This window comes from Scyliorhinus torazame, chromosome 6 (genome assembly GCF_047496885.1).
Source record: "Scyliorhinus torazame isolate Kashiwa2021f chromosome 6, sScyTor2.1, whole genome shotgun sequence".
Lineage (NCBI taxonomy): Eukaryota > Metazoa > Chordata > Chondrichthyes > Carcharhiniformes > Scyliorhinidae > Scyliorhinus > Scyliorhinus torazame.
Genome location: NC_092712.1, coordinates 194,588,417 through 194,611,775, shown reverse-complemented (window position 1 = coordinate 194,611,775; position 23,359 = coordinate 194,588,417). Strand labels below are relative to the sequence as shown.

General features: G+C 52.2%; 1 protein-coding gene across 3 annotated transcripts in view; it reads left to right on the top strand.

Annotated features, from left to right (window-relative positions):
• The window catches only part of rapgef5a (Rap guanine nucleotide exchange factor (GEF) 5a), a 370,729-nt gene that overhangs the window by 261,912 nt on the left and 85,458 nt on the right, over positions 1–23,359 (top strand). For all 3 annotated transcript variants that reach the window (XM_072509217.1, XM_072509219.1, XM_072509218.1), the window contains 3 exons: positions 2,741–2,888; positions 2,973–3,070; positions 20,838–20,868. In XM_072509217.1, the coding sequence (XP_072365318.1) occupies positions 2,741–2,888; positions 2,973–3,070; positions 20,838–20,868 (277 nt within the window). The remainder of the gene's footprint in view (positions 1–2,740; positions 2,889–2,972; positions 3,071–20,837; positions 20,869–23,359) is intronic.

The window sequence follows — 23,359 nt, the reverse complement described above, 5'->3', positions numbered from 1 at the left end:
TCTAACATAAAAGCCGGCCCAGTTGGAAGTCCCGGCCGGGACCTGGAGTGTACTGTGTATATAGTTTACTTTGTAATAAAATAAGTTTCTTTACACCTCTCGTTTTGGACTCCTCTGTGCTGTGGCCACTAAAGCAGGAGTGTGTTGGTTCCTTGATACTCAGATACTCCTGTAAGAAAAAGGCAGATAGTAAATCAGTTAGCCTTCGGACAAGCAAGGTCATTGCAGTCGAACCCTTTCAAGGAGATAAGAGAATGATTTGATTTAATGGCAAGCCTTGTTATTGCTTGTGATGTAACTGGCTAAGATTCCTGCAATTGGTTTACAGTAGATGGTGTGGTTGATTTAGGATGACAATATTGGCGATTATTTGGCAGGCAAAATTATAGGTATTACCCTTCACATTCGGGGACTCAGCAGTACAAGGAGAGGCCGTTTGGTTTTTTGAACTATTTGATATTGTAAAGGATACAGAGAACATTTTGTGAATTTTTCACCTCTTGCATTATTGTTACAACAGCTCTGCATTTTTTTAAAAGTGGGAGATGGACATCACTAACAAGGCTATCATTTATCGCCCATCTCTAATTGAGGAGGTGGTTATGAATCTTCTGGTCATGTCAGTATTTGTTTTGGTGTAATGCTCACTGATGTTTCCCTCTGCTTCATTTGGAAATGCAGCTGGAAGAACCACTTAACCAGTAAATATTGGTGCATGGAATGATGTGATTATGTTCTAACATGCAGCAGACTTAATCACAGCAATCTAGAGGGAAGTTAAAGTGCCAACAGTACTTCTTTAGGAATCAGAAATTGATGAACATAAATCCGAGGGTGAATAAAGGTGTTCGACATGATATCTACTTAAGGAGTTTCATACTGAAGGGTTTCATTGAGAGGTTGAAAAATTAGAACACTTCTCTTGGAGCATGGACCGAGCATCAGTGGGCTGTGTTTGGAACAACAGCGTAAATGCTAACTTGCGTTAGAGCTAACTCCAAATTCCTGAAACATTGCATGCTGTGCAGCTGCTGTTCACAAATATTCAATTAAATATTGATTGCTGTTCTTCCCCAGCACCTTTTGGAGGCAGAGGTAGTGGAGCAGCTCTGTGAGCTGATGGCAGTCCATAACACCATAAGACATAGGAGCAGAATTAGGCCATTCGACCAATTGAGTCTGCTCCGCCATTTAATCATGGCTGTATGTTTCTCATCCACATTTTCCTGCCTTCTCCCAGAACCTTATCCCCTTATTAATCAAGAACCTATCTACCTCTGTCTTAAAGACACTCAGTGACATGGCCTCCACAGCCTTCTGTAGCAAAGAGTCCCACAAATCCACCATCCTCTGGCTGAAAAGAATCCTCCTCATCTCTGTTTTAAAACATCGTCCCTTCAGCCTGAGGCTGTGCCCTTGGGTTCTGGTTTCTGCTACTAGTGGAAACATCCTCTCCACTTTTACTCTATCTTCGCCTCTCAGTATTCTGGAAGTTTCAATGAGAAGCCCCTTCATCCTTCTAAACTCCATCGAGTACAGACACAGAATCCTCAGCCGCTGCTCATGTGATAAGTCCTCCATTCTGGGGATCATTCTCGTGAACCTCCTCTGGATCCTCTCCAAGGCCAGCACATCCTTCCTTAGATACGGGGCCCAAAACTGCTCTCAATATTCCAAATGGGGTCTGACCAGAACCTTGTACAGCCTCAACAGTACATCGCTGCTCTTATATTCTAGCCCTCTTGACATGAATGCTAACATTGCATTTGCCTTTCTAACTGCCAACTGAATCTGCATGTTAACCTTAAGAGAATCCTGAACTAGGATTCGTAAGTCTTTTTGTGCTTCTGACTTCCAAAGTTTTTTCCAATTTAGGAAATAGTCTAAGCCTCTATTCTTCCTACCAAGTGCATAACCTCACACTTTTCTACATCGTATTCCATCTGTCACTTCTTTGTCCAGTTTCCTAGCTTGTCCAGGTCCTTCTGCAGCCTTCTGCTTCCTCATCACAACCTGTCCCTCGACATATCTTTGTATCATCTGCAAACTGAGCAACAAGGCCCTCAGTTCCTTCTTCCAGATCTTTAATGTACATGTGAATAGCTGTAGTCCCAACACTGCGGAACACCACTAGTCACCGGCTGCCATCTGAAAAGGACCCCTTTATCCCCACTCGCTGCATTCTACCAGTCAGCCAATCCTCTATCCATTCCAGTACTTTGCCCCTAACACCATGGGCTCTTATCTTATTTAGCAGCCTCTTGTATGGCACCTTGTCAAAGACTTTCTGGAAATCCAACTAGATCACGTCCACTGGTTCTTCTTTGTCTAACTTCCTTGTTACCTCCTCAAAGAACTCTAACAGATTTGTCAGGCATAACCTCCCCTTGACGAATCTGTGCCGACTCAGTCCTATTTTACCATGCACTTCTAAGTACTCCGCAATCTCATCCTTAATAATAGACTCTAAAATCTTACCAACAACCGAAGTCAGTCTAATTGGCCTATAATTTCCTGTCTTTTGCCTCCCTCCTTTCTTAAACAAGGGCATCATCATTTCTATTGGCCACCAATAACCATGAACATAGAATGATTGCTCACACAAACTGAGTTGTCCCAACCATTTGAGCCAGAAATAAAACAAATTCTGACCTCCATAAGCACAGAAACAAGCAAAATTTACATTGAAGATCTGATTTTTTTCTTAATCGTAAAGGTATTTTCCTTGACTGAATGCTACCTATTGTTCGAAGACATATACAGAAAAACAAGAAGACTCCGATTACAGCTTGTACCAAAAACGCAAAGTGCTCCGCATTGTTTCACAATGGATATATCTATACAAGACTTTATTGCGAGAAGATGAAAAGGCAAAATTGGTTTTCAAGGTACAACTTAGAAAATAAAAAAGTTATTTTTAATTTTAAACGTCTTCGCAAACTAATGCATTGTTCTTAATTATTGTGTTCCAGAATCTTTATAGATGCGTACTTGATGATCTTTTTGAGTATCCCAGTTTGGAAAAGGGTTTGAAAGAACTCCAGAGCCTGTTTTGGACACCTCGCAGACAGTGAGTACAATGGAGATAACATTCCTTGCCTGGAGCTGTGCTTCCTGTTCTTAATATTTGACGAATTAGCAGGATGTGCCGACACTTATTATTCATTGTGACAACAAAGCATTGTGACAAAGGAGAATGGTGCCTGAGGCACTCTATAAACTATCCATTCCATGGGTACATGATTTCAACAGAATGATAAGAACTTCCGTTCTATGATATTTTACCATCACTGGCTAGTAAAGATTTCCCTCCAGGGGCCTTTAATTCTTTTGTAGCAAACTTGTACAAAGTGGTGTTATGTAAACTGACAAAGATTGTGCCAAGCAGCAAACTGAGCATTCGCTCTGTTTAAATCATCTCTGTCACAATCTATATCTATGTGTTGACCCAGTTTGAAAACTTGCCAATTGCACCATGGTTTTTCACTTTTGCATACATTAAGATCAATTAAAGTTGTCCTAAATTGATGTTTAAAAAGTCCTCTTCAGAGGCGGCACGATGTTAGGATTTCCACTAAACCAGAAGCCATTTGACTGAGCATTAAGTGAGACTTTGAGGAAATCACATAACAACATGTCCTGAACTCTAAAACTCATTACATGTACACCCTCACGGCGTCGAGGACCCACGTTCTATCCCGGTCCGGGTCACTGTCCATGTGGAGTTTGCATATTCTCCCCATGTCTGCATGGGTCTCACCCCCACAACCCAAAAAGATGTGCAGGGTAGGTGAATTGGCCATGCTAAATTACCCCTTAATTGGGGGGAAAAAAAGGAATTGGGTATTCTAAATTTTTGTTTTTAGAAGTCCTCTTCAACAGACTGCTTTCCAAATCCGGTGTGCTAATCCATAGTTTCATTTACTTTCTGTGTATTAGATAGAACTTCTTTTTACAATGAATTCCACTTATTTGAGTTGAAAAAGTGAGTGCTGCCAAACATTTATTGTTCAGACTGTAAAGGACAGTGGAAATTATACTGATAATGTTAGGATCACCAACATTTTTTCCATTAAGCATTTCGCCAGATTTTCTTTAATATGGTTCAATAGTAGGAATTCCAACAGTCCTCATTGAAACACTATTGTTTGTCCCTTTGGGGAGAGTGATGGTACCAGTGGAGGGAAGTCAGCCAGGTTCCTGGGCCCTGTCTTCCTGTTGTCATTTAAATGTGGTGAGACAGTCACAGGATAATAGCCAGGTTCCCTGCTCAAGTTCCTCTTCCCAGTTTCTCTCATCATCTGAAGTTGGAGGTGCTTCTCGAGGAAACTCTCGGCCTGAGTGTCAAAACGAGTGTTTGCACTGTAGGCATATGCAACCAAGCGCACTGTAGGATCTCTTATTTTTCAAATACGAGACGAGGGTCCAATGGTAGTGCAAGATTGTTTTATTGCAAAAATCAAGTTAGTACACTTCAAAAACTACTGAACAAAAGAAACAAAAGGGGTGATAAGTCATCAATAAACACACGACATGTGGTGAACATTACTGAGGCTTTAATAAACTAACCAGAAAGCCTCCTGGCCTCGGATCCCGAACTGAGGCGGCGGCGGAGACTAGCCACCTTTATACCGAGCCCGAAGGGAGGCAGAGCCAGCAGGCAGTGGTTTACCACATTACATATAATACAGTGGCATTTACCACAATACATTATATACTACAATGGTTCGGAGCCAGCAGGGACAAGCCCAGGCATGTAACAATACAACAGTACAATACAATACAGTGGTTTACCACATTCACCCCCTGTTAAAAAAAGAGTCCAGCGGGGGTGAAGTGGACGTAAAGATCAAGTCTGTCGGGGGCCTTGACCTTCCGCCGTGATCCCCTCAATCCCGGCTGTGATGTGGGCACCGGTGTCGAGACCTGCGCGTCTGGGAGCATGTTATCCTCCTCTTCACCCAGTAGTTGAGTCGGTGGAGGAGGGGGGGGCGGTGTGTGGGCGGGGGTGGTGGTGATGGCCGCCGGTGGGCCTGCGGGTGCCAGACCTTGAAGTAGCTGGGTAGTGGAGGAGGGAGACAGTGTACGATCGGGGGTGGTGGTGATGGTCGCTGGGGAACCTGCAGGTGCCAAATCCCAGACGGAGACTGTGTCCTGTCGCCCGTCATGATGTGCCACATAGGCATATTGTGGATTGGCATGGAGGAGCATGACCTTCTCGACGAGGGCATTTGATTTATGGCTCCTCGCATGCTTCTTGTGGAGGACGGGCCCTGGGACTGTCAACCAGGACGGGAGAGAGACCCCGGAGGTGGACTTCCTGGGGAAGGCAAACGTACGTTCGTGAGGGGTCTCGTTGTTGGCAGTGCACAGGAGCGACAGGATGGGGTGGAGCGCATCGGGGAGGACCTCGGCCGCAGAGTTGCCCCACGCCACAGCCGGCGTCTGTGGAGTGAAGTGGCAGAGGCCGTCACCGCTGCGGCCCTGACACCACGGACAGGCACCCAGTGCCACAAGAAGGTGAACAACCTCGTCAGAGCAGGCAGGGTGAGCCTCCCCCATATCCAACCTCCCCATCCCCCATATTCCCCTCCCCCATATCCCCCCTCCCCCATATCTCCCTCCCCCAGATCCCCCCTCCCCCATATCCCCCAATATCCCCCTCCCCAATATCCCCCTCCCCATACCCCCCTCCCCCATATCCCCCCTCCCCCATATTCCCCCTCCCCCATATTCCCCCTCCCCATATTCCCCCTCCCCCATATCCCCCCTCCCCATATCCCCCTCCCCCATATCCCCCCTCCCCCATATCCCCCTCCCCATATCCCCCCTCCCCCATATCCCCCATATCCCCCCTCCCCATATCCCTCCCTCCCCCATATCCCCCTCCCCATATCCCCCTCCCCCATATCCCCCTCCCCATATCCCACCTCCCCCATATCCCCCCTCCCCTATAGCCCCCTCCCCCATAGCCCCCATATCCCCCCTCCCCCACATCCCCCTCCCCCATATCCCCCCTCCCCATATCCCCCTCCCCATATCCCCATCCCCATATACCCCCTCCCCCATATCCCCCTCCCCAATATCCCCCCTCCCTCATATCCCCCCTCCCCCATATCCCCCTCCCCCATATCCCCCTCCCCATATCCCCTCTCCCCCATATCCCCTCTCCCCATATCCCCCCTCCCCCATATCCCCCCCTCCCCCATATCCCCCCTCCCCCATATCCCCCCTCCCCCATATCCCCCCTCCCCCATATCCCCCCTCCCCCATATCCCCTTCCCCATATCCCCCTCCCCATATCCCCCCTCCCCCATATCCCTCTCCCCCGTATCCCCCCTATCCCCCCTGCCCCATATCCCCCCTCCCATATCCCCAATATCCCCCCTCCCCCATATCCCCCCTCCCCATATCCCCCCTCCCCCATATCCCCCCTCCCCATATCCCCCCTCACCAATATCCCCCCTCCCCCATATCCCCCCTCCCCCATATCCCCCCTCCCCCATATCCCCCCTCCCCATATCCCCCCTCCCCCATATCCCCTCCCCCATATCCCCCCTATCCCCCCTGCCCCATATCCCCCCTCCCATATCCCCAATATCCCCCTCCCCCATATCCCCCCTCCCCCATATCTCCCCTCCCCCATATCCCCCCTCCCCATATCCCCCCTCTCCAATATCCCCCCTCCCCCATATCCCCCTCCCCATATCCCCCCTCCCCCATATCCCCCCTCACCCATATCCCCCCTCCCCATATCCCCCCCTCCCCATATCCCCCCTCCCCCATATCCCCAAGTGAATCCAGCCCCAACCCTAACCTCTGCAATGCACGCGCAACCAATGGCGTGCATTCATATACCTGCCTAACAGTGTTGCCTTTTACCCCTGCCACCACCGCCCCCCGCCCCCCCCACAGGAGAAACGCGCACACAACAATAGGGAGCATGTGAGGACTGGAGGAGGCCCCGCTGTTGAGAGGCCACTGACCGAACACGAGGAAAGGGCCCTGGAACTGGCTGGCGGACCTGAGGACCGGGAGGTTGCTGATGCAGAGGTCGGGGGCGTACTAGCAAGTGAGCCACCGACAGCCCGTCCCCATATCCCCCCTCCCCTATATCCCCCTCCCCCATATCACCTGATCACTGCCTGCGTGTCTAACCATGCATGCTTCATTGTGTATCGCAGGAGCACACGTCCAGGCACCCATCCCCGCAGATGCAGACCGCCCGCAGGATGCCCCTCGGAGGCCACGGGAGACAGAGAGACCCGGACCCTCCAGCATGCGACGCCCGCAGGATGCCCCTCGGAGGCCACGGGAGACAAAGAGACCCGGACCCTCCAGCATGCGACGCCCGCAGGATGCCCCTCGGAGGCCACGGGAGACAGAGAGACCCGGACCCTCCAGCATGCGACGCCCGCAGGATGCCCCTTGGAGGCCACGGGAGACAGAGAGACTCGGACCCTCCAGCATGCGACGCCCGCAGGATGCCCCTCGCACACCACGGGAGACGGAGAGACCCGGACCCTCCAGCATGCGACGCCCGCAGGATGCCCCTCGGAGGCCACGGGAGACAGAGAGACCCGGACCCTCCAGCATGCGACGCCCGCAGGATGCCCCTCGCACACCACGGGAGACGGAGAGACCTGGAGCAACAGGGAGACGACACCCCCGTCACGTGCGGGAGCGACCACCCAGCGACGAGGGGGGCAGTCACAGGCCCCCGTCACATCCGAGCCAGGACACCACTACCCAGGACACCACTACCCAGGACACCACTACCCAGGCCACCCCTACCCAGGACACCCCTACCCGGGACAGCACTACCCAGGAAGATGAAATACCGGACAGTGACTCAGAGTGGATGGGTGGAGACGAACCCCCACCCCAAGGTGCCATGGACTCAGAGTGGGACGAAGAGCACGACACAACGCCACTGCTGTCACCAACACCCTCCACCATCGCAGAAACACTCACCTCGGTTGGGCACTTTAGTGATGAGGCGTCTGGTACACTCACTGGTGCGCACAACACAGCCGTCCCGGTACAGCAGGTGGAGGTAGGAGCAGCAGAGGGGCCGGGCGGTCGGAGGGCAGCCCAGCCCAAGCGAACATCTGCCGCCCAGATGGATCCTGGGTTCCTGGAGTTACCACACCCACACATAGATCCGATGCAGTCACCGACCCGGAGACGAGCGAAGAGGGTGACGGGCGGCTTGCGGCGGCTGCAGTCGCAGGTGGAGGAGTCCACCCGCGTCCAGGAGCTGGGAGTGGTGCCGGTCATACGTGCCACCCAGGCCGACACCGCACGGGTGGCGTCCGCGGTGGAGGCAATGGGTGCGACGGTGTCAGACATGGGGAACGGTTTGCGAGGCCTGGGGCTTTCCGTGCAGGCGGCGTCTGTGGCCCAGGACATGGCTGCCCTCTCACAGGAGGCCATGAGCCAGTGCCAGCGCCAGATGGCAGAGGCGCTCAACACCATAGCCCAGTCTCAGCAGGCCATGGCCCAGTCTCTGCAGGCCATGGCCCAGTCTCTGCAGGCCATCGCTGAGGGCATCGGCGCCAGTGGCCATGTGCGAGCCGGCATCACACTGTCACAGACAGGGTTTGCCAACCCCCTGGGCTCCATGGCTGCAAACCTGCAGACCCCTTTCGATACCAGCACGGGCCTCGAGGCACCCCGAGGGAGGAGGAGGTGGTGTGGTCCGTCCCGGCTCCCCCTGTAGGGGAGGTCCCGGAACACCGCGACACCTCGGACTCCCCCCCCCTTCCGTCCCAGGTGCATCGGGTGGGCAATGGGCAGGACGGGCTGGCAGCTCGCCATCCCAGTCGCCCGGGCCGCAGCCTGGCCCATCTAGGCCAGGACGCCCCAGGAAACGGCCGCCAAAGGGATCCAGTGTCAGAGGGCAGGAATCACAGGAGTCCACCTCCAGTTCTGCTGTACTGTCTGGGGAACCACGTAGACGTAGTCAAAGGGCCCGGAAGGCCAAACAATTAGACACTGAGTAAGTTGGCACGGGTGCAGGGCACAGATGAGTTTTAGGGGCTCGGGCACGTGCATGAACTCCTTTGGTTATTAAAGTCAATGTTACACCTACAGAAGCTGCCTTTGTGCTCTGTCCAAAGTGTGCGGGGGTGTCATGGGTCAGACATAGTCCAACGATGTGGAGCCAGGAGCTCACCGCAGGGCGGGTTGTCATCATCCTCCATGGCCTGCACTAGACACGCGTCCACCCGCAACTGTGTGAGCCCGGCCCTTTGAGCCGCAGGTGGATCGGCAATGGGGGGGGAGGTGTGCATGCGGGTGGGGTGGGTGGGGTTGGGGAGGGGGGTGAGGGTGCTGGTTGGGTGGATGGGTGGAGGGTGTGGATGGTCGGCTGTTGCCATGGTGTGCGGTCTGTGGCCATACTACCCGATTTCCACGCCCATCTAGTCAGTGAAGTGGGCGGCTATCAGTCTGTCCCGTGCCCGCTGGGCCAGCCGGTAACAGTGGACAGCCACCCGCCTGTGTCTACCCCGTCTGCCCTGACCATTACCCCCATCCCCCTCATCTGGGGAGGACTGCGCCTCTTCCTGCTGCTCCTCCACTCCGCCCTCCTCTGCCTGCGGCACATCGCCCCTCTGCTGGGCTATGTTGTGCAGGACGCAGCACACCACAATGATGCGGCCGACCCGATCTGCCCGATACTGGAGGGCGCCCCCAGAGAGGTCCAGGCACCTGAAACGCATCTTCAGCACGCCAAAGCACCCCTCTATCACACCCCTTGTCGCTACATGGGCATCATTGTAGCGGTTCTCCGCCTCATTGCGTCGCCTCCGTATAGGCGTCATCAGCCACGATCGCAATGGGTAGCCCCTGTCGCCCAGCAACCAGCCCCTCAGCCGGGGATGGCGTCCCTCGTACATGCCGGGGATGGATGACCGCGACAACACGTATGAGTCGTGTACACTGCCTGGGTAACGGGCGCAGACGTGCAGGATCATCATGCGGTGGTCGCAGACCACCTGTATGTTCATCGAATAGGTCCCCTTCCTATTGGTGAACACGGCCCTGTTATCTGCAGGTGGACGCACGGCGACGTGCATCCCATCAATCGCGCCCTGGACCATGGGGAACCCGGCCACGGCAGAGAAGCCCACGGCCCGGGCATCTTGGCTGGCCCGGTCCACAGGGAAGCGGATGTAGCGGTGCGCCATGGCATATAGGGCATCTGTCACTGCCCCGATGCACCGATGTCTGCGATATGCCGGACAGGTCCCCACTCGGTGCCTGGAATGACCCCGTTGCATAAAAGTTCAGGGCCACCGTAACCTTGACGGACACGGGGAGAGGGTGTCCCCCGCCAGTGCCACGCGGTGACAGGTGTGCCAGCAGGTGGCAGATGTGTGCCACGGTTTCCCGCCTCATCCGGAGTCTCCTCCTGCATTCCCGGTCCGTGAGGTCCTGGTATGACTGCCGGGGCCGGTACACACGGGGCGCCCTCGGGTGCCTCCGTTGCCGTGGGGCCGCGACGTCCTCCTCCCCGTCCTCGTCCTGTCAGTCAGGTGTCCCTCCAGCCTGGGCGGCTGCCGCCTGTCCCTCTGCGGCAGCCTGCGCCGCCTCTCTTGCACGCTCCTCCTCCTCCTCCTCCTCTTCCTCCTCATCCAGGGCAACATAGACATTAGCGGCTGCCGCCACGGCGGCCAACATCGCTGGATGATCGGAAAACATGACGGCCTGGTGGGGGGGAGGGGAACGACGACATGTCATCATTGCCCATATCCCCTCCTCCCCTCAGCCAGGTGGCATGGACCGCATGGGTCCAACTGTTGGAGACTGGCACCTGGCCAGGTGGACCAACTCACTTGCCCTCGCATCCCCCTCCCCGGCACGGACCCCCCATCCCCCTCCCCGGCACGGACCCCAACCTCCTCCCCGGCATGGACCCCAACCTCCTCCCCGGCACGGACCCCCCATCCCCCTCCCCGGCATGGACCCCCCCCCCCCAACCTCCTCCCCGGCACGGACCCTCTCCAACCTCCTCCCCGGCACGGACCCCAACCTCCTCCCCGGCACGGACCCCCCATCTCCCTCCCCAGCACGGACCCCCCCCCAATCTCCTCCCCGGCACGGACCCCCCCAACCTCCTCCCCGGCACGGACCCCGACCTCCTCCCCGGCACGGACCCCACATCCCCCTCCCCAGCACGGACCCCCCCAAGCTCCTCCCCGGCACGGCCCCAACCTCCTCCCCGGCACGGATCCCCCTCCCCGGTACGGACCCCCCTCCAACCTCCTCCCCAGCACGGGCCCCCCATCCCCTTCCCCGGCACGGACCCCCCCCAACCTCCTCCCCGGCACGGACCCCAACCTCCTCCCCGGCACGGACCCCCCATCCCCCTCCCCGGCACGGACCCCCCCCCAACCTCCTCCCCGGCACGGACCCCAACCTCCTCCCCGGCACGGACCCCCCATCCCCCTCCCTGGCACGGACCCCAACCTCCTCCCCGGCACAGACCGCCCATCCCCCTCCCCGGCACGGACCCCCCCCCAACCTCCTCCCTGGCAAGGACCCCCCCAACCTCCTACCCGGCAAGGACCCCCCCCCCAACCTCCTCCCCGGCACGTACCCCAACCTCCTCCCCGGCACGGACCCCCCATCCCCCTCCCCGGCACGGACCCCCCCAACCTCCTCCCCGGCACGGACCCCCCATCCCCCTCCCTGGCACAGACCCCAACCTCCTCCCCGGCACGGACCCCCCATCCCCCTCCCCGGCACGGACCCCCCCCCAACCTCCTCCCCGGCACGGATCCCAACCTCCTCCCCGGCACGGACCCCCCATCCCCCTCCCTGGCACGGACCCCAACCTCCTCCCCGGCACAGACCGCCCATCCCCCTCCCCGGCACGGACCCCCCCCCCCAACCTCCTCCCTGGCACGGACCCCCCCAACCTCCTACCCGGCAAGGACCCGCCCCCAACGTCCTCCCCAGCACGTACCCCAACCTCCTCCCCGGCACAGACCCCCCATCCCCCTCCCCGGCACGGACCCCCCCAACCTCCTCCCCGGCACGGACCCCCCATCCCCCTCCCCGGCACGGACCCCAACCTCCTCCCCGGCATGGACCCCCCATCCCCCTCCCCAGCACGGACCCCCCCCCCAACCTCCTCCCCGGCACGGACCCCCCCAACCTCCTTCCCGGCACGGACCCCCCATCCCCCTCCCCGGCACGGACCCCCCCCATCCCCCTCCCCAGCACGGACCCCCCCCCAACCTCCTCCCCGGCACGGACCCCCCCAACCCCCTCCCCGGCACGGACCCCCCATCCCCCTCCCCGGCACGGACCCCCCCAACCTCCTCCCCGGCATGGACCCCCCCCCAACCTCCTCCCCGGCATGGACCCCCCCAACCTCCTCCCCGGCACGGACCCCCCTCCCGGCACTCCCCCGGAGCCCAGCCCACTCTAACCACCCACCCCGCCGCACACACACACACACAACCCGAGACACACCTCTCCTCACGCATTCAGACTGCGGCCACGCCATCGCCTGCCCAGAGCCAACCCCCCAGGCCGTCACTCACCTCCACGCTGGTCGGTGTGAACCTGGAGCACAGAGTCACGCCGATGAAAAGGAGGTTTAATTTACGTCGACGTGAACGGTCATCACGTCGACGGGACTTCGGCCCATCCGGAAGGGAGAATATCGGCAGGCCGAAAATCGGCTGCCTTGCGCAGACCCGTGCCATTCTCCGACGGCAGCGGCGCCATTAACGCCTCGCCGACTTTTCTCCCTTCGGAGACTTCGGCAATCGGCGGGGGCGTGATTCACGGCGGCCAACGGCCATTCTCCGACCCTCTGGGGCGTCGGAGAATGACGCCTCTGATCCATTCAAAAAGCTTCATAGCGGGGTTTAAGATCTAATTCATGACCAGAAGAAGCAGAAAATGCATCTTTGGCTAAAATGTGAGATTCAACCTGTGGACCCCATGCTTCTTTCAATCCTGTATTGCATGGGTGTACATGTAATGAGTTTTAGAGTTTAGGACATGTTGCTGTGTCATTTCCTCAAAGTCTCACTTAGTAATGCTCAGTCAAATGACTTCTGCTTAGTGAAAATCCTAACACAGTAAACATGTTCTCATGAAAAACAGCTTTCAATTATTAATGTCTTCCACTCTATCATTCTACAAGCAATAATAAACACTTGCACTTTGAAACATGAACTAATTCACAAGGCATCGATGCTTCAAAGCTGGATTCAAAGCTCACAAACTTTTATGTTTGTTTTCATTTATTCCCCTCTCGTTATGAATTTTTCTTCAGCCCTATAGTTCCAGGACTGTGTTTCAGGAGATGTAAATATCCACAGCTTCCAGGTATGATTCAGCGGACAAACATTAAAGTCTGCTTTTGGGCAAATTTGGTGGGGTGTTTCTTGGCGGCCGCGTTGGCGAGATCGCAGCCTGTATTCAAAGGCACGTAGTGCCAAAATTGTGAGCCCCCGCGTGAATCTCGCCATTCCTGGCTCCCTCGCTGTCCGAGTCACACGCCTCGCGCCTCAGCCACTCGCCTCCAACAAGGGGGAGCTGCTTGTAAGCACTCCCTCATCACTCACTCCCAGTCAAGACACAAACATGGCAGTACACAGACCTGCTCCTCACTTTGACTCTGCAAATCTGACCAGGCTTCTAGATACCGTCAATGAAAGGTAGGGTACCCTATTCCCCTGAGGGCGAGCAATGCCGCTCGGGAGCCAGCGGCAGCTGCAGTGAATGCGGGCAGCATGACCAGGAGGACCACCGTCCAGTGTTGGGAGAAGATAAATGACCTTTAGCGAGCTGCAACGGTAAGTTGCCACTTTTCTCCGAGCATCAGTTCTGCGTGCCACCCCTCAATTTCCCAAATCCCCCCTGAGGAACATGGCCTGGAGATAGTGAGGTCGGCCTGCGCCAGAGAGGTGAGAATCCACTGTGCCTTCATCCAGATGACCTGTCTCAAGTGAGATGTTGATGGCGCACAAAATTAACCTCCTCCTTTCACTGACCAGATGTCAATTGTTTTGCAGGATCACCATCTGATGAGGCCGGGCCACCCTGAATCGTCCCCCCGCATCCTCACCACACAAGAGAGTTGGGAGAGCTGTGAGGAGAACAGCGGCGATGCGTCACAGCTTTCACCCGTATCTTCCACCAGCGCAGAGACACACACCTCGGGGGGGCGGGACGACATTAGGGGACAGGCTTCGGAGACACTACCTGCATCCACAGAGCTGGAGACAGGTGGAGACAGGAACATTCAAGGGAGTCAGCAGTCGGAGTTCTGCTGGATCCCAGGACACAGCTGGGTCACAGCCAGATGTCGAGGCTCTGGACAAGGTTCTCCCTGAGCTGATACAGATGATAGGCCAGAGCCATGAGATTCAGGATGGGGTGTCAGGAACAATCCGGCGACTGCAAGTCCGTTTGGGGCAGTCCCAAAGCCTTCAGGCGCAGGAGATGGTGTCGACAATACGTATCAATGAGCCCAACACTGCTAGGATGACTACCGCCATTGAAAACCTGGAGCACGACGACCGTGTCTTGAGTAGTGGTGCCCATGTCATGGCTCAGTCTGTGATGTTAGGGCCTTGACATAATTTCCCAGCCAATGAGGAGTGTGTCCTAGACACAGATGGACATTGCTGAGGAATTCCAGAGCATGGCCCAGTCATTGAGGACCATCGCTGGGGGCGCCAACACCATGGTGCAGACAATGGGGAACCCCCAGGACTGGCAGAGCCAGAAAACGCATAGGCTGCTGGAGCTCACCCCAGCTGCCCCTCCATCCCATGGACTCCCCCAGGGCCCTACGGCACCCTCAGGGGTTGGAGGCCAACCCAAGCCTACCACCAAGATGACTTCAGCGGTCTCCAGTTCTTCTGATTGCTCCACTCCTGACACTGTCGCACCTCAAAGGCAGCGGGCATAATAGGGTGTTACGGCGATGCCTGTGACACCGATACCTCGCCCGGGGCCCTCCGGCTCCCGGCCATCCAGAGGATGTCTGCCAAAGCCATCAAAGGCCACAGCGAACGGAAAGCAGCAGGCTGCCTCCAGCTCTGATGTGCATCCTGGGGGCACACCTAGACAAAGCACCTAGACCACAGAAGATCAAGGAGAGTGAGGAGCACTGAGTGGGCACTTGGTGAGGTCACTATCTGTGGCTGGGGGGAATGGAAATCTGTCACATCAAAATGTTCACCTTTAAAACGTTTCACAGCTGAAAGATATGAAGCCTCTGTCACGTTAATCTTCATAGAGGACATGCCTGGGCGCAGTGGTCCAAGATCAAATGCCCCTGATGCAAACTCCATACAGAGGATGGGTATGAGCACCAGAGGGTTCCTCACAACGAGTGACAATTATTCTCCTGCCTTGTATAGTGGTCCACCGTGGGTGTCATCACAGACCCATCACCCTGGAGTGATGTTACACACACCAGGGAGGGGATAATGGGGACCGAGGTGTGATGAGGGGCGGGGTTGGGATGGGAAAGAATGGAGGGGGTGGGGGAATGGGGAGTTTGGAGGGGTAATGGGATGGGGGCTTGAGCTTGCAAACACAGCCTTGCCCTACGTGAATCTGGAATGATGAGAACCTTCCTGGTCCTCATAGCATGTTGGACCCTTGCTGCAGCCTGTCCTCCATCCTCCAGTTCCTCCACTGGGTCATCCTCCAGCCCCTCCTGGTTCGCCTCCTCCTCCTCCTCAGACGAAGCCGCATGTCCCGCCGTCTCCTCCTCCCCCTCCTCCAGCATGTCGCCATGCTGCTGTGTCAGATATAATAATAATAATATTCTTTATTGTCACAAATAGGCTTATATTAACACTGCAATGAAGTTACTGTGAAAAGCCCCTAGTCGCCACAGTCCAGAGCCTGTTCGGGTACACAGAGGGAGAATTCAGAATGTCCAAATTACCTAACCGTACCAGATTGTGGAGGATATATCAGACCACCACAAAGTGGGAGATCCTCTGGGGGGTGTACTGCAGGGCACCGCCAGAGCGGTCAAGGTATCGGAACCGCATTTTGAGAAGTCCAATGCACCGCTCAATGACAGCACAGGTGGCAACATGGGCCTCATTATAGCGGACCTCCGCCTCAGTCTCAGGCCTCCGCATTGGCATCATCAGCCATATCCTCAGCAGGTATCCGTTGTGCCCATGAACCAACTTGTCATCCTGGGTGATCCTCGAAGACACCGGCAATCCCCGAGTGCCCCAAGCTGTAGCTGTCATGCACGCTCCCAGAGTAGCCGACACACACGTGCATGATTCTGAGGTGGTGGTCGCACATGATCCGAACATTCAAGGAGTGGAACCCCTTCCTGTTAATATAGGGAACTGCTTGATGCCCCAGTGCTCACAGGACGACATGCGTGCCATCGACTGCCCCCTGGACCTTGGGAATCCTGGTGACGGCAGTGAATCCTGCAGCCTGGGCATCTTGGCGGGCCTGTTCCAACTCGAAGGTGGTAGAGTCTGATGCCTGGACAGACAGAGCATCGTCACATCCTGAATGCACCTGTGGACTGAAAATTGGGAAATTCCATGCTGGACCCTGCTCGTGCCTAAGAATGACTTGGGGCATACAAGTTTAAGGCTGCAGTGACCTTCGTGTCCTCCTCCTCCATGGGGCATCGTGTCCATGAAGACATGGCAAACGTTCCACACTGTCTTCCTGCTGAGACGCAGTTGTCTGCGGCATATACTCTCCGTCAGCTCATGGAAGGGATAACGGCACCTGTACACCTTCAGCCTTCGCTGGCCTCCCCTTCTAGCCCCCTCCTCATCCTGATCAGCGGCTGGGTCTTCAGGGTGTGCGGCAGCCAGCCTGAGTTGGCGTTGCTGCCTTATACAGGGTCCCCCCCGCCTTGACTGTCACTAGCGCAGCGAGGGCAGCCTCTGTGGGATCACACCAGCAAACATTTTTTTATCTGGAAGTAATTGGAGAAGGAGAGAGACCAACAATCAGTTGGGGCTTCCATCCTGGGGCCCTCCAATCCCCCAGGCCTCTCCCACCATTACCATGATTGCCCCACCTGCTCTCAGAGTGCCATCCAGCGAGCCAATTGTGCTGGCAAACCTTACTCTGTACACTCAGAGGCCACAACAGCAGCCTCTAGTCCACAGACCTCTGCCAGCAACATTAGGGGGTCTGTGCTCAGCTGTCTTCTGTTCATTCAGACACTTATCCTTTGGTTGCTGTGGTAATGCCCTGCTCTTTAGTGTTTGATTGTTGGCGGCTGCCTTGATGGTGCTGACGCTCCTAGAGTTCAGGCACACTGTTCAGGTATCAAGCTTTTCTCGACATGCAGTGCACTAATCATCCTCTGAGACATGGCACCTGTGCCTCGAGGAGGCACTTGAGAGTTCAGGAGCGTTAGGTTCACAGCTATCAAGGCTAATTCCTTATTTGAAGTAGTTGAAAGAAAGCTAGAGGTGAAATTGACTTTCAGGAGAAAGGCAGCAGCAGTGCTCTGTTCTGGGAGAGTTTAGTAGGACCGACAGGCTGCAGCTGTAGTTGCCCCTGTTATGGGTCTCTAAAATATTTAAACATGCTTTGAAGGCCTCACAGACGCAAAGCCCCCTCACCCCCGACCCAGGGGAGACGACCAACCTGGAATGCTCCAGCCCCCCCGAAAACCCCAACTCCAACCCCCCCGAAGGGCCCCACACCTCCCGAGCACTGGGGCCGCAGCCCTGGTGCCCTTGAGCTGCATGCCGGTCAATGGAAAGGGCTACTCGCCTCCTCACTTTCCCTCAGTAGCCACTGCGCCAGTTTCCCGTTTCTGAAAAGGAGAAGTCACGTCTGCGGGACTTCCTGCTGGGGAGTTGGGTAATTCTTGGGAGGCCGCTGTATTCGACTTTAATCTCATTAATGAGATTGAAACAAATGCAAAAAAGGGTTAATGATATTCTCACCATTTTGGGGCGAGATCTGGAACTTGCCATTGACAGCGGGCAGGGTGAATTGCAAAACGGTTTGTGCCTGGTGCAAATCTTGATTTTGCCCTCTCTCGCATTTCAGCCGGCGTGCCTGGAAACTTGTCTGGTGCAACACAGTCGCTGAATCATGCCCTCCACAGTAAAAGGGCTGTTTATGTTGAGTTTTGGTCCTTTGTGCACTGTCAATTCATTGTTAGTGGATCACCCAATCACCAGATGATAATAAAGAGTATTTTTGACCTGTTGTTTCTGTCAAAGTAACTTTGTCAATTTAATGCTAATGGCACTCAATGTTATTTATGTGTAAATGGTCCAGTCCAATCAGACAAGGCACAGCTGCATTGTTGAATGTGAATATCAATAAATTACTGGCCATGTTGCCCATCTTTACACTAGCTTCAGGAAAATGGTATTTTGCTATCAGCCTCACCATTGAACCGTATTGAAAATTGTGAAGTTGCAGTATTTGCACTAGTAGATATGAACTAAACCCAAATAGCTAGGGATAGCAACTGTGTAAATGCACAATTAATTACGTAATAAATGTTATTGACTGCCAATTAATCTCAATGGTACCAAAATATTAATTATTACATCTGTGAAATATTATTCCTTTAGGTTATGAATTGTTGTAAAATCTTTTTTCTTTCATTTTCTTATGCCTTCGTATATCTTTTTTCTCTCTCTTTTGATTAAATCTTTCTTTCCCTCTCTTTATTTCTCTTATGGACCTGATTTGATAAGGAATTCACTCAATTTTCTTCATGCTCTGTGCACTGTTTATTTCCCAATTCTTAAATGATTAGTAAAGGAAACAACTTTGTTGGTTTTCCTGATTACTCAGGTCCTGGATGCCCTGTTTTCCTCACTGCGCCACTATCAGCTCACACTTTCCAAAAAATTGTGGGCCAAAATAGTTTGTGTTGATGGACATTGGGGCAAATCTAACTATTAACAGATGCCATGAGATGCCCTGTTAGAATAAAACCCGTCCCAACCTCGAAGTATTGCCACCAATTCTACCATTTAATTTGCTCCCAAGTTACCTTCTGTCCTGTTTGCTAATAATACCAACAAGAAATTCCTTGGAATTGTGGTTCCACAATCCATGAGAGCAAGCAGTGCAGGCTCCAACTCCCAACGTGCATTACAATCCCTGCACATGTTTGACTCAGTTTTGGCATTATGAGAAATGTGAAAAGTGAGTACATGACAAAGTGACATCCCAGACACGTAGGTTTGGTAGCTGATCATTTCCAGTTGCCTCTTGGATTGCTTCTGATTGTACTTTGTAATGTGCTTTATATTAATTTTAAATGGCGGTTAATGAGATCAGACTTTCACATGTAGATGCGCCTCATGCGTGCATGTCAATTATATGCCGCTGCTACCAGAGCAAACAGCCCAAAATGTGGGGATCTGAAAACACTGATTGTCTGCTCAACAAGTGAGTAATTGAGAACGATGCCATGATTAGATTCCAGACTGAAATGCTCTCCCAAGAATTCCCATTGATGTCCCAATATAATTCCAAACAGAGACTCTTTATTATTCTACTTATTAGAGTATAGGAAAATAACATTTTTGTGAATCTTCAATACGGCAATACTGTTTCCTTTCAGCTGAAAAATCACTGGATTCTGGGTTCCAGCGGCTCCTAATGTGGAATAATGGAAGGATTAATAGGGAAGTCCAACACACCAAGATCAGAATACTGATCTCTCCCCTAGGTTATGCAGCTGTTTTCACTGCAAATGTGCCTTACATTTGGAACGATTTTACTCTAACGTTTTGTGATTCCGATCATTCATGATCTCTGACCTTTCATTTCATAGTCTTATTTAACCTTTGTGGTGTAGATGTCATGCTCCTTTTGTTTTGTAGACTTTTCAGGAACTGCTTTCTGGTTCTCCCCTCTCCTTAATATATTTCCACTTTATCCAAATTGTCTCACATTTCACCATCTCTGGTTTCACCTGGTCATCGCATGCTTCCAATCCAATTGTGAGAATTGCTCCAGAGTCCTTGATTTTCCTTCCCACACCCTTTGGGTCTCCATTTTCTTTATTTGCCTCATCCTATCTATGCCGGACACCCACACTCCCCCCATGTCCTGGTCTTTACTTCTCTCTATCCCCACCCCAGGACTTTGTTTACTTTAAGCTGCACCAATTCTGCTTTGGGCAGAACATTTGGATGGCGTAGTTTCCCGCAGCACCACCCAAAAGGAGGGAATTCCAGGATTTTGACCCAGCAACAGTGAGGGAACGGCAATATATTTCCAAGTCAGGATGGCGAATGGCTTGGAGGGGAGAGGGAAGGCTAATGTTCCCCCCTTTGAGGGCCTGTGTTTCCCTTAGCTCCAGCTTCCCCCTGATTTTTTGTTTCTCCTACCTCTCCACTCCTCCTCGTCATCTCCTCCTCCACAAAGGCAGTTTTCTTCTTTCAGCTTACTCCTTTAGTTGCACAAAGCCACGGTGCATTGCATCATGGGACATGTTCAGCTATCTTCGAATCAACTGCTTTGCCAACATGAGCGAGATTTGAAAAGCTGACCGTCTGTGCTTAAAGCAGATAGTAACAATGACGATGCAATCGGAATTCACGGTAAAATAGGCTTTCAGTGTTGGCCTATCCTGTCCAAGGATCAAGAGAGTCCTGACATTACAGGATTGACATTCGTACACAATGCAGGCGTGGGAGTTAGTTAATCTCAGCCACTTTCACGTGTTTCCTAATGGATTATTTCAGAGGAGCAGAAAGCTCTTTGCTTGCCCTTGAGGCCTGATGCCTGATGTAAGGCAAGAAGGGCACAGAAAAAAAATAATATATTAAAAATCGCATTTAGTCTGAATTAATTTATTTTTGTTTCAGCACCATCGATGAATATTCACCACAAAAAAAGGTAATATATTCATGATAAATTCAAGATTTGTTACTTACATTCCCGTATATAACATGAAAATGTTGCAGTGTTCTATAGTGTTGTGTAGTGATTATGGTTGTTCAGGATGCTATACATGTCAAACATATCCACTGGTTCCAGGCTGTAGCCAATTAGAACATACACATCTAGCTGAAAATAATATCAGTCTTAAATCTGCATGCATGGTGCTTTAGCTTTTCATTAATTATCTCTGAGTAGATTGACTCCATGTTTACACAATGTTATATTTGTTGGCTGGCATCTCCTGTTACAGGCCGTCCTAGATTTTTTAAATTTAATGGTCTAAATTTGTGGCTTTAGTGACAGCCAAACGATTAGCATTTGCTAATGTTACCCCACCGAAACTGACAGCAATTTGAAATGAAATGAAAATCACTTATTGTCGCAAGTAGGCTTCAAATGAAGTTACTGTAAAAAAACTAGTCGTCACATTCCAGCGTCTGTTCAGGGAGGCTGGTACGGGAATTGAACCCACGCTGCTGGCCTTGTTCTGCATTACAAGTCAGCTGTTTAGCCCACTGTGCTAAACCAGCCCCTGCAGTTTGCACATGCTCAAAATAACTCAGAAATCTAGGACTTGCTGTCAGTGATCCTAGAAGGTGCACTGATGAGGCTTCTCCACTTTCTACCCCACCAATTTCAGACAGCAATCAATAGAAAATCTATGAATTGATTGGAGCTACCACTCTTAATGCTATTAATTTCAATGTATAAACCCTTGTGTTACACTTTGTTGAATGAAGTGTTACTGAGTTTATAACTACTACTAAACACCCCCAAAAGCCCTGAAAAGCTAATTGTATACTGGGAAATATCAAATTTCTTCATTGCAATAAAAAAAATCTACATTTTTAAAGATAATGTTTTAAAAAGATTGTTTACATTGACATTTTAGCTTCTATCTAAATTAAAACAAACATTTATTTTACAATCTGAAAAATTAAATTCAAAGTGATGGAGGGCAGCACGGTAGCACAGTAGTTAGCACTGTTGCTTCACAGCGCCAGGGTCCCAGGTTCGATTCACGGCTTGGGTCACTGTCTGCACAGAGACAGCACCTTTTCCCCGTGTCTGTGTGGGTTTCCTCTGGGTGCTCCAGTTTCCTCCCACAAGTCCTGAAAGACGTGCGTTAAGTAGTTTGGATATTCTGAATTCTCCCTCTGTGTACCCGAACGGTCCCAGGATGTGGCAACTAGAGGCTTTTCACAGTAACTTCATTGCAGTGTTAATGTAAGCCTACTTGTGTCAATCAAGATTTTTTTTGAATTATAAAGGGCTTTTAACTGTGAGAATGCTTCAATGCTGTTTACCCTGTTTATTGACATTTCAGTTGCTGCATACCTGGCATTGACTTGGTATCAGATTTAAACTGCTGTTGGACAAAGAGAAGTCCACGTCAAAGGAAATCACTGGATCTTTGTGGCCAGTTTTCTCAGAGATCAGCAACAAGTGCAAAATCTGGGTCATTATTGATACTGAAATACCTGCAACCAATCAAAACCTGTTGATTGTTTACTCCTAAACGTACAGGGTGGGCTTTATGCCATAAGTAATATTCCAAGCATTGTGTCGCCTCACGCAAATTGCAGCACAAATGTAGCTATATCTGATAACTGACAATTTTGGAGCTGATTTAAATAGCTTGTGGCAAACTAGCATCAGACTGAAACAGACATGTATAGCACAAGTCTCAGCTTAATTTATCTTCATTTGTGTCTTTGAAGTACTGCTTGCATGTGGATCGAGAAAGTTCCACCCTGTGAAATAGACCACGATATTCTAATATTGCTGTTGATGCTTTATTGATGAAGAGAGGTTAAGCTGCTTTTACAGTACAATTTAGCTTTGGGATGCGTTGTACCAGTGCTAAACTCCTATCGAGTTCATCCTTAGTTAGTGCCCGACCTGACCCTAGAACAGAGGTGATTAAGGCAAGTTTGCACGTGTGCTTGTTACAGCGTGAATGCACCTAAAAGTGTAATCCAAACATATTGTTTAGTATCATATATCAACTGTGAATATGTAAGTTTCATGTTTATACTGCTACATGAGGACATTTCCTCACCATTTCATCAGTTTTATCTCAAAGTCCAAATATAGTTAGGTGGCACCACTATTAAGAACAAAGTGTGCTGAATTTAGTTTCCGGAGCTTTCAACTTGGGTCAAGCTACCAATTAAAATAGCCAAAAGTTTAAAATAATCTGAAATAATTACACTTAGCGGCACAGTGAAGACTGGGAAAATATTGAATTAATGGAGTTGGTTCACTTTGCAAAGAGACTTTCTTGGAGTGTATATTTACAAGTGAATACCGACATTTAATAACATATTCTAGAGGCAGAAGCATTCAGACCAACGACGATCAGGAATCAGATCAAAGAGCTCACTGTCAGACAATACCTTAAATAGCCAATCAAAGGATTAACTAACAAATATAATTATCCAGG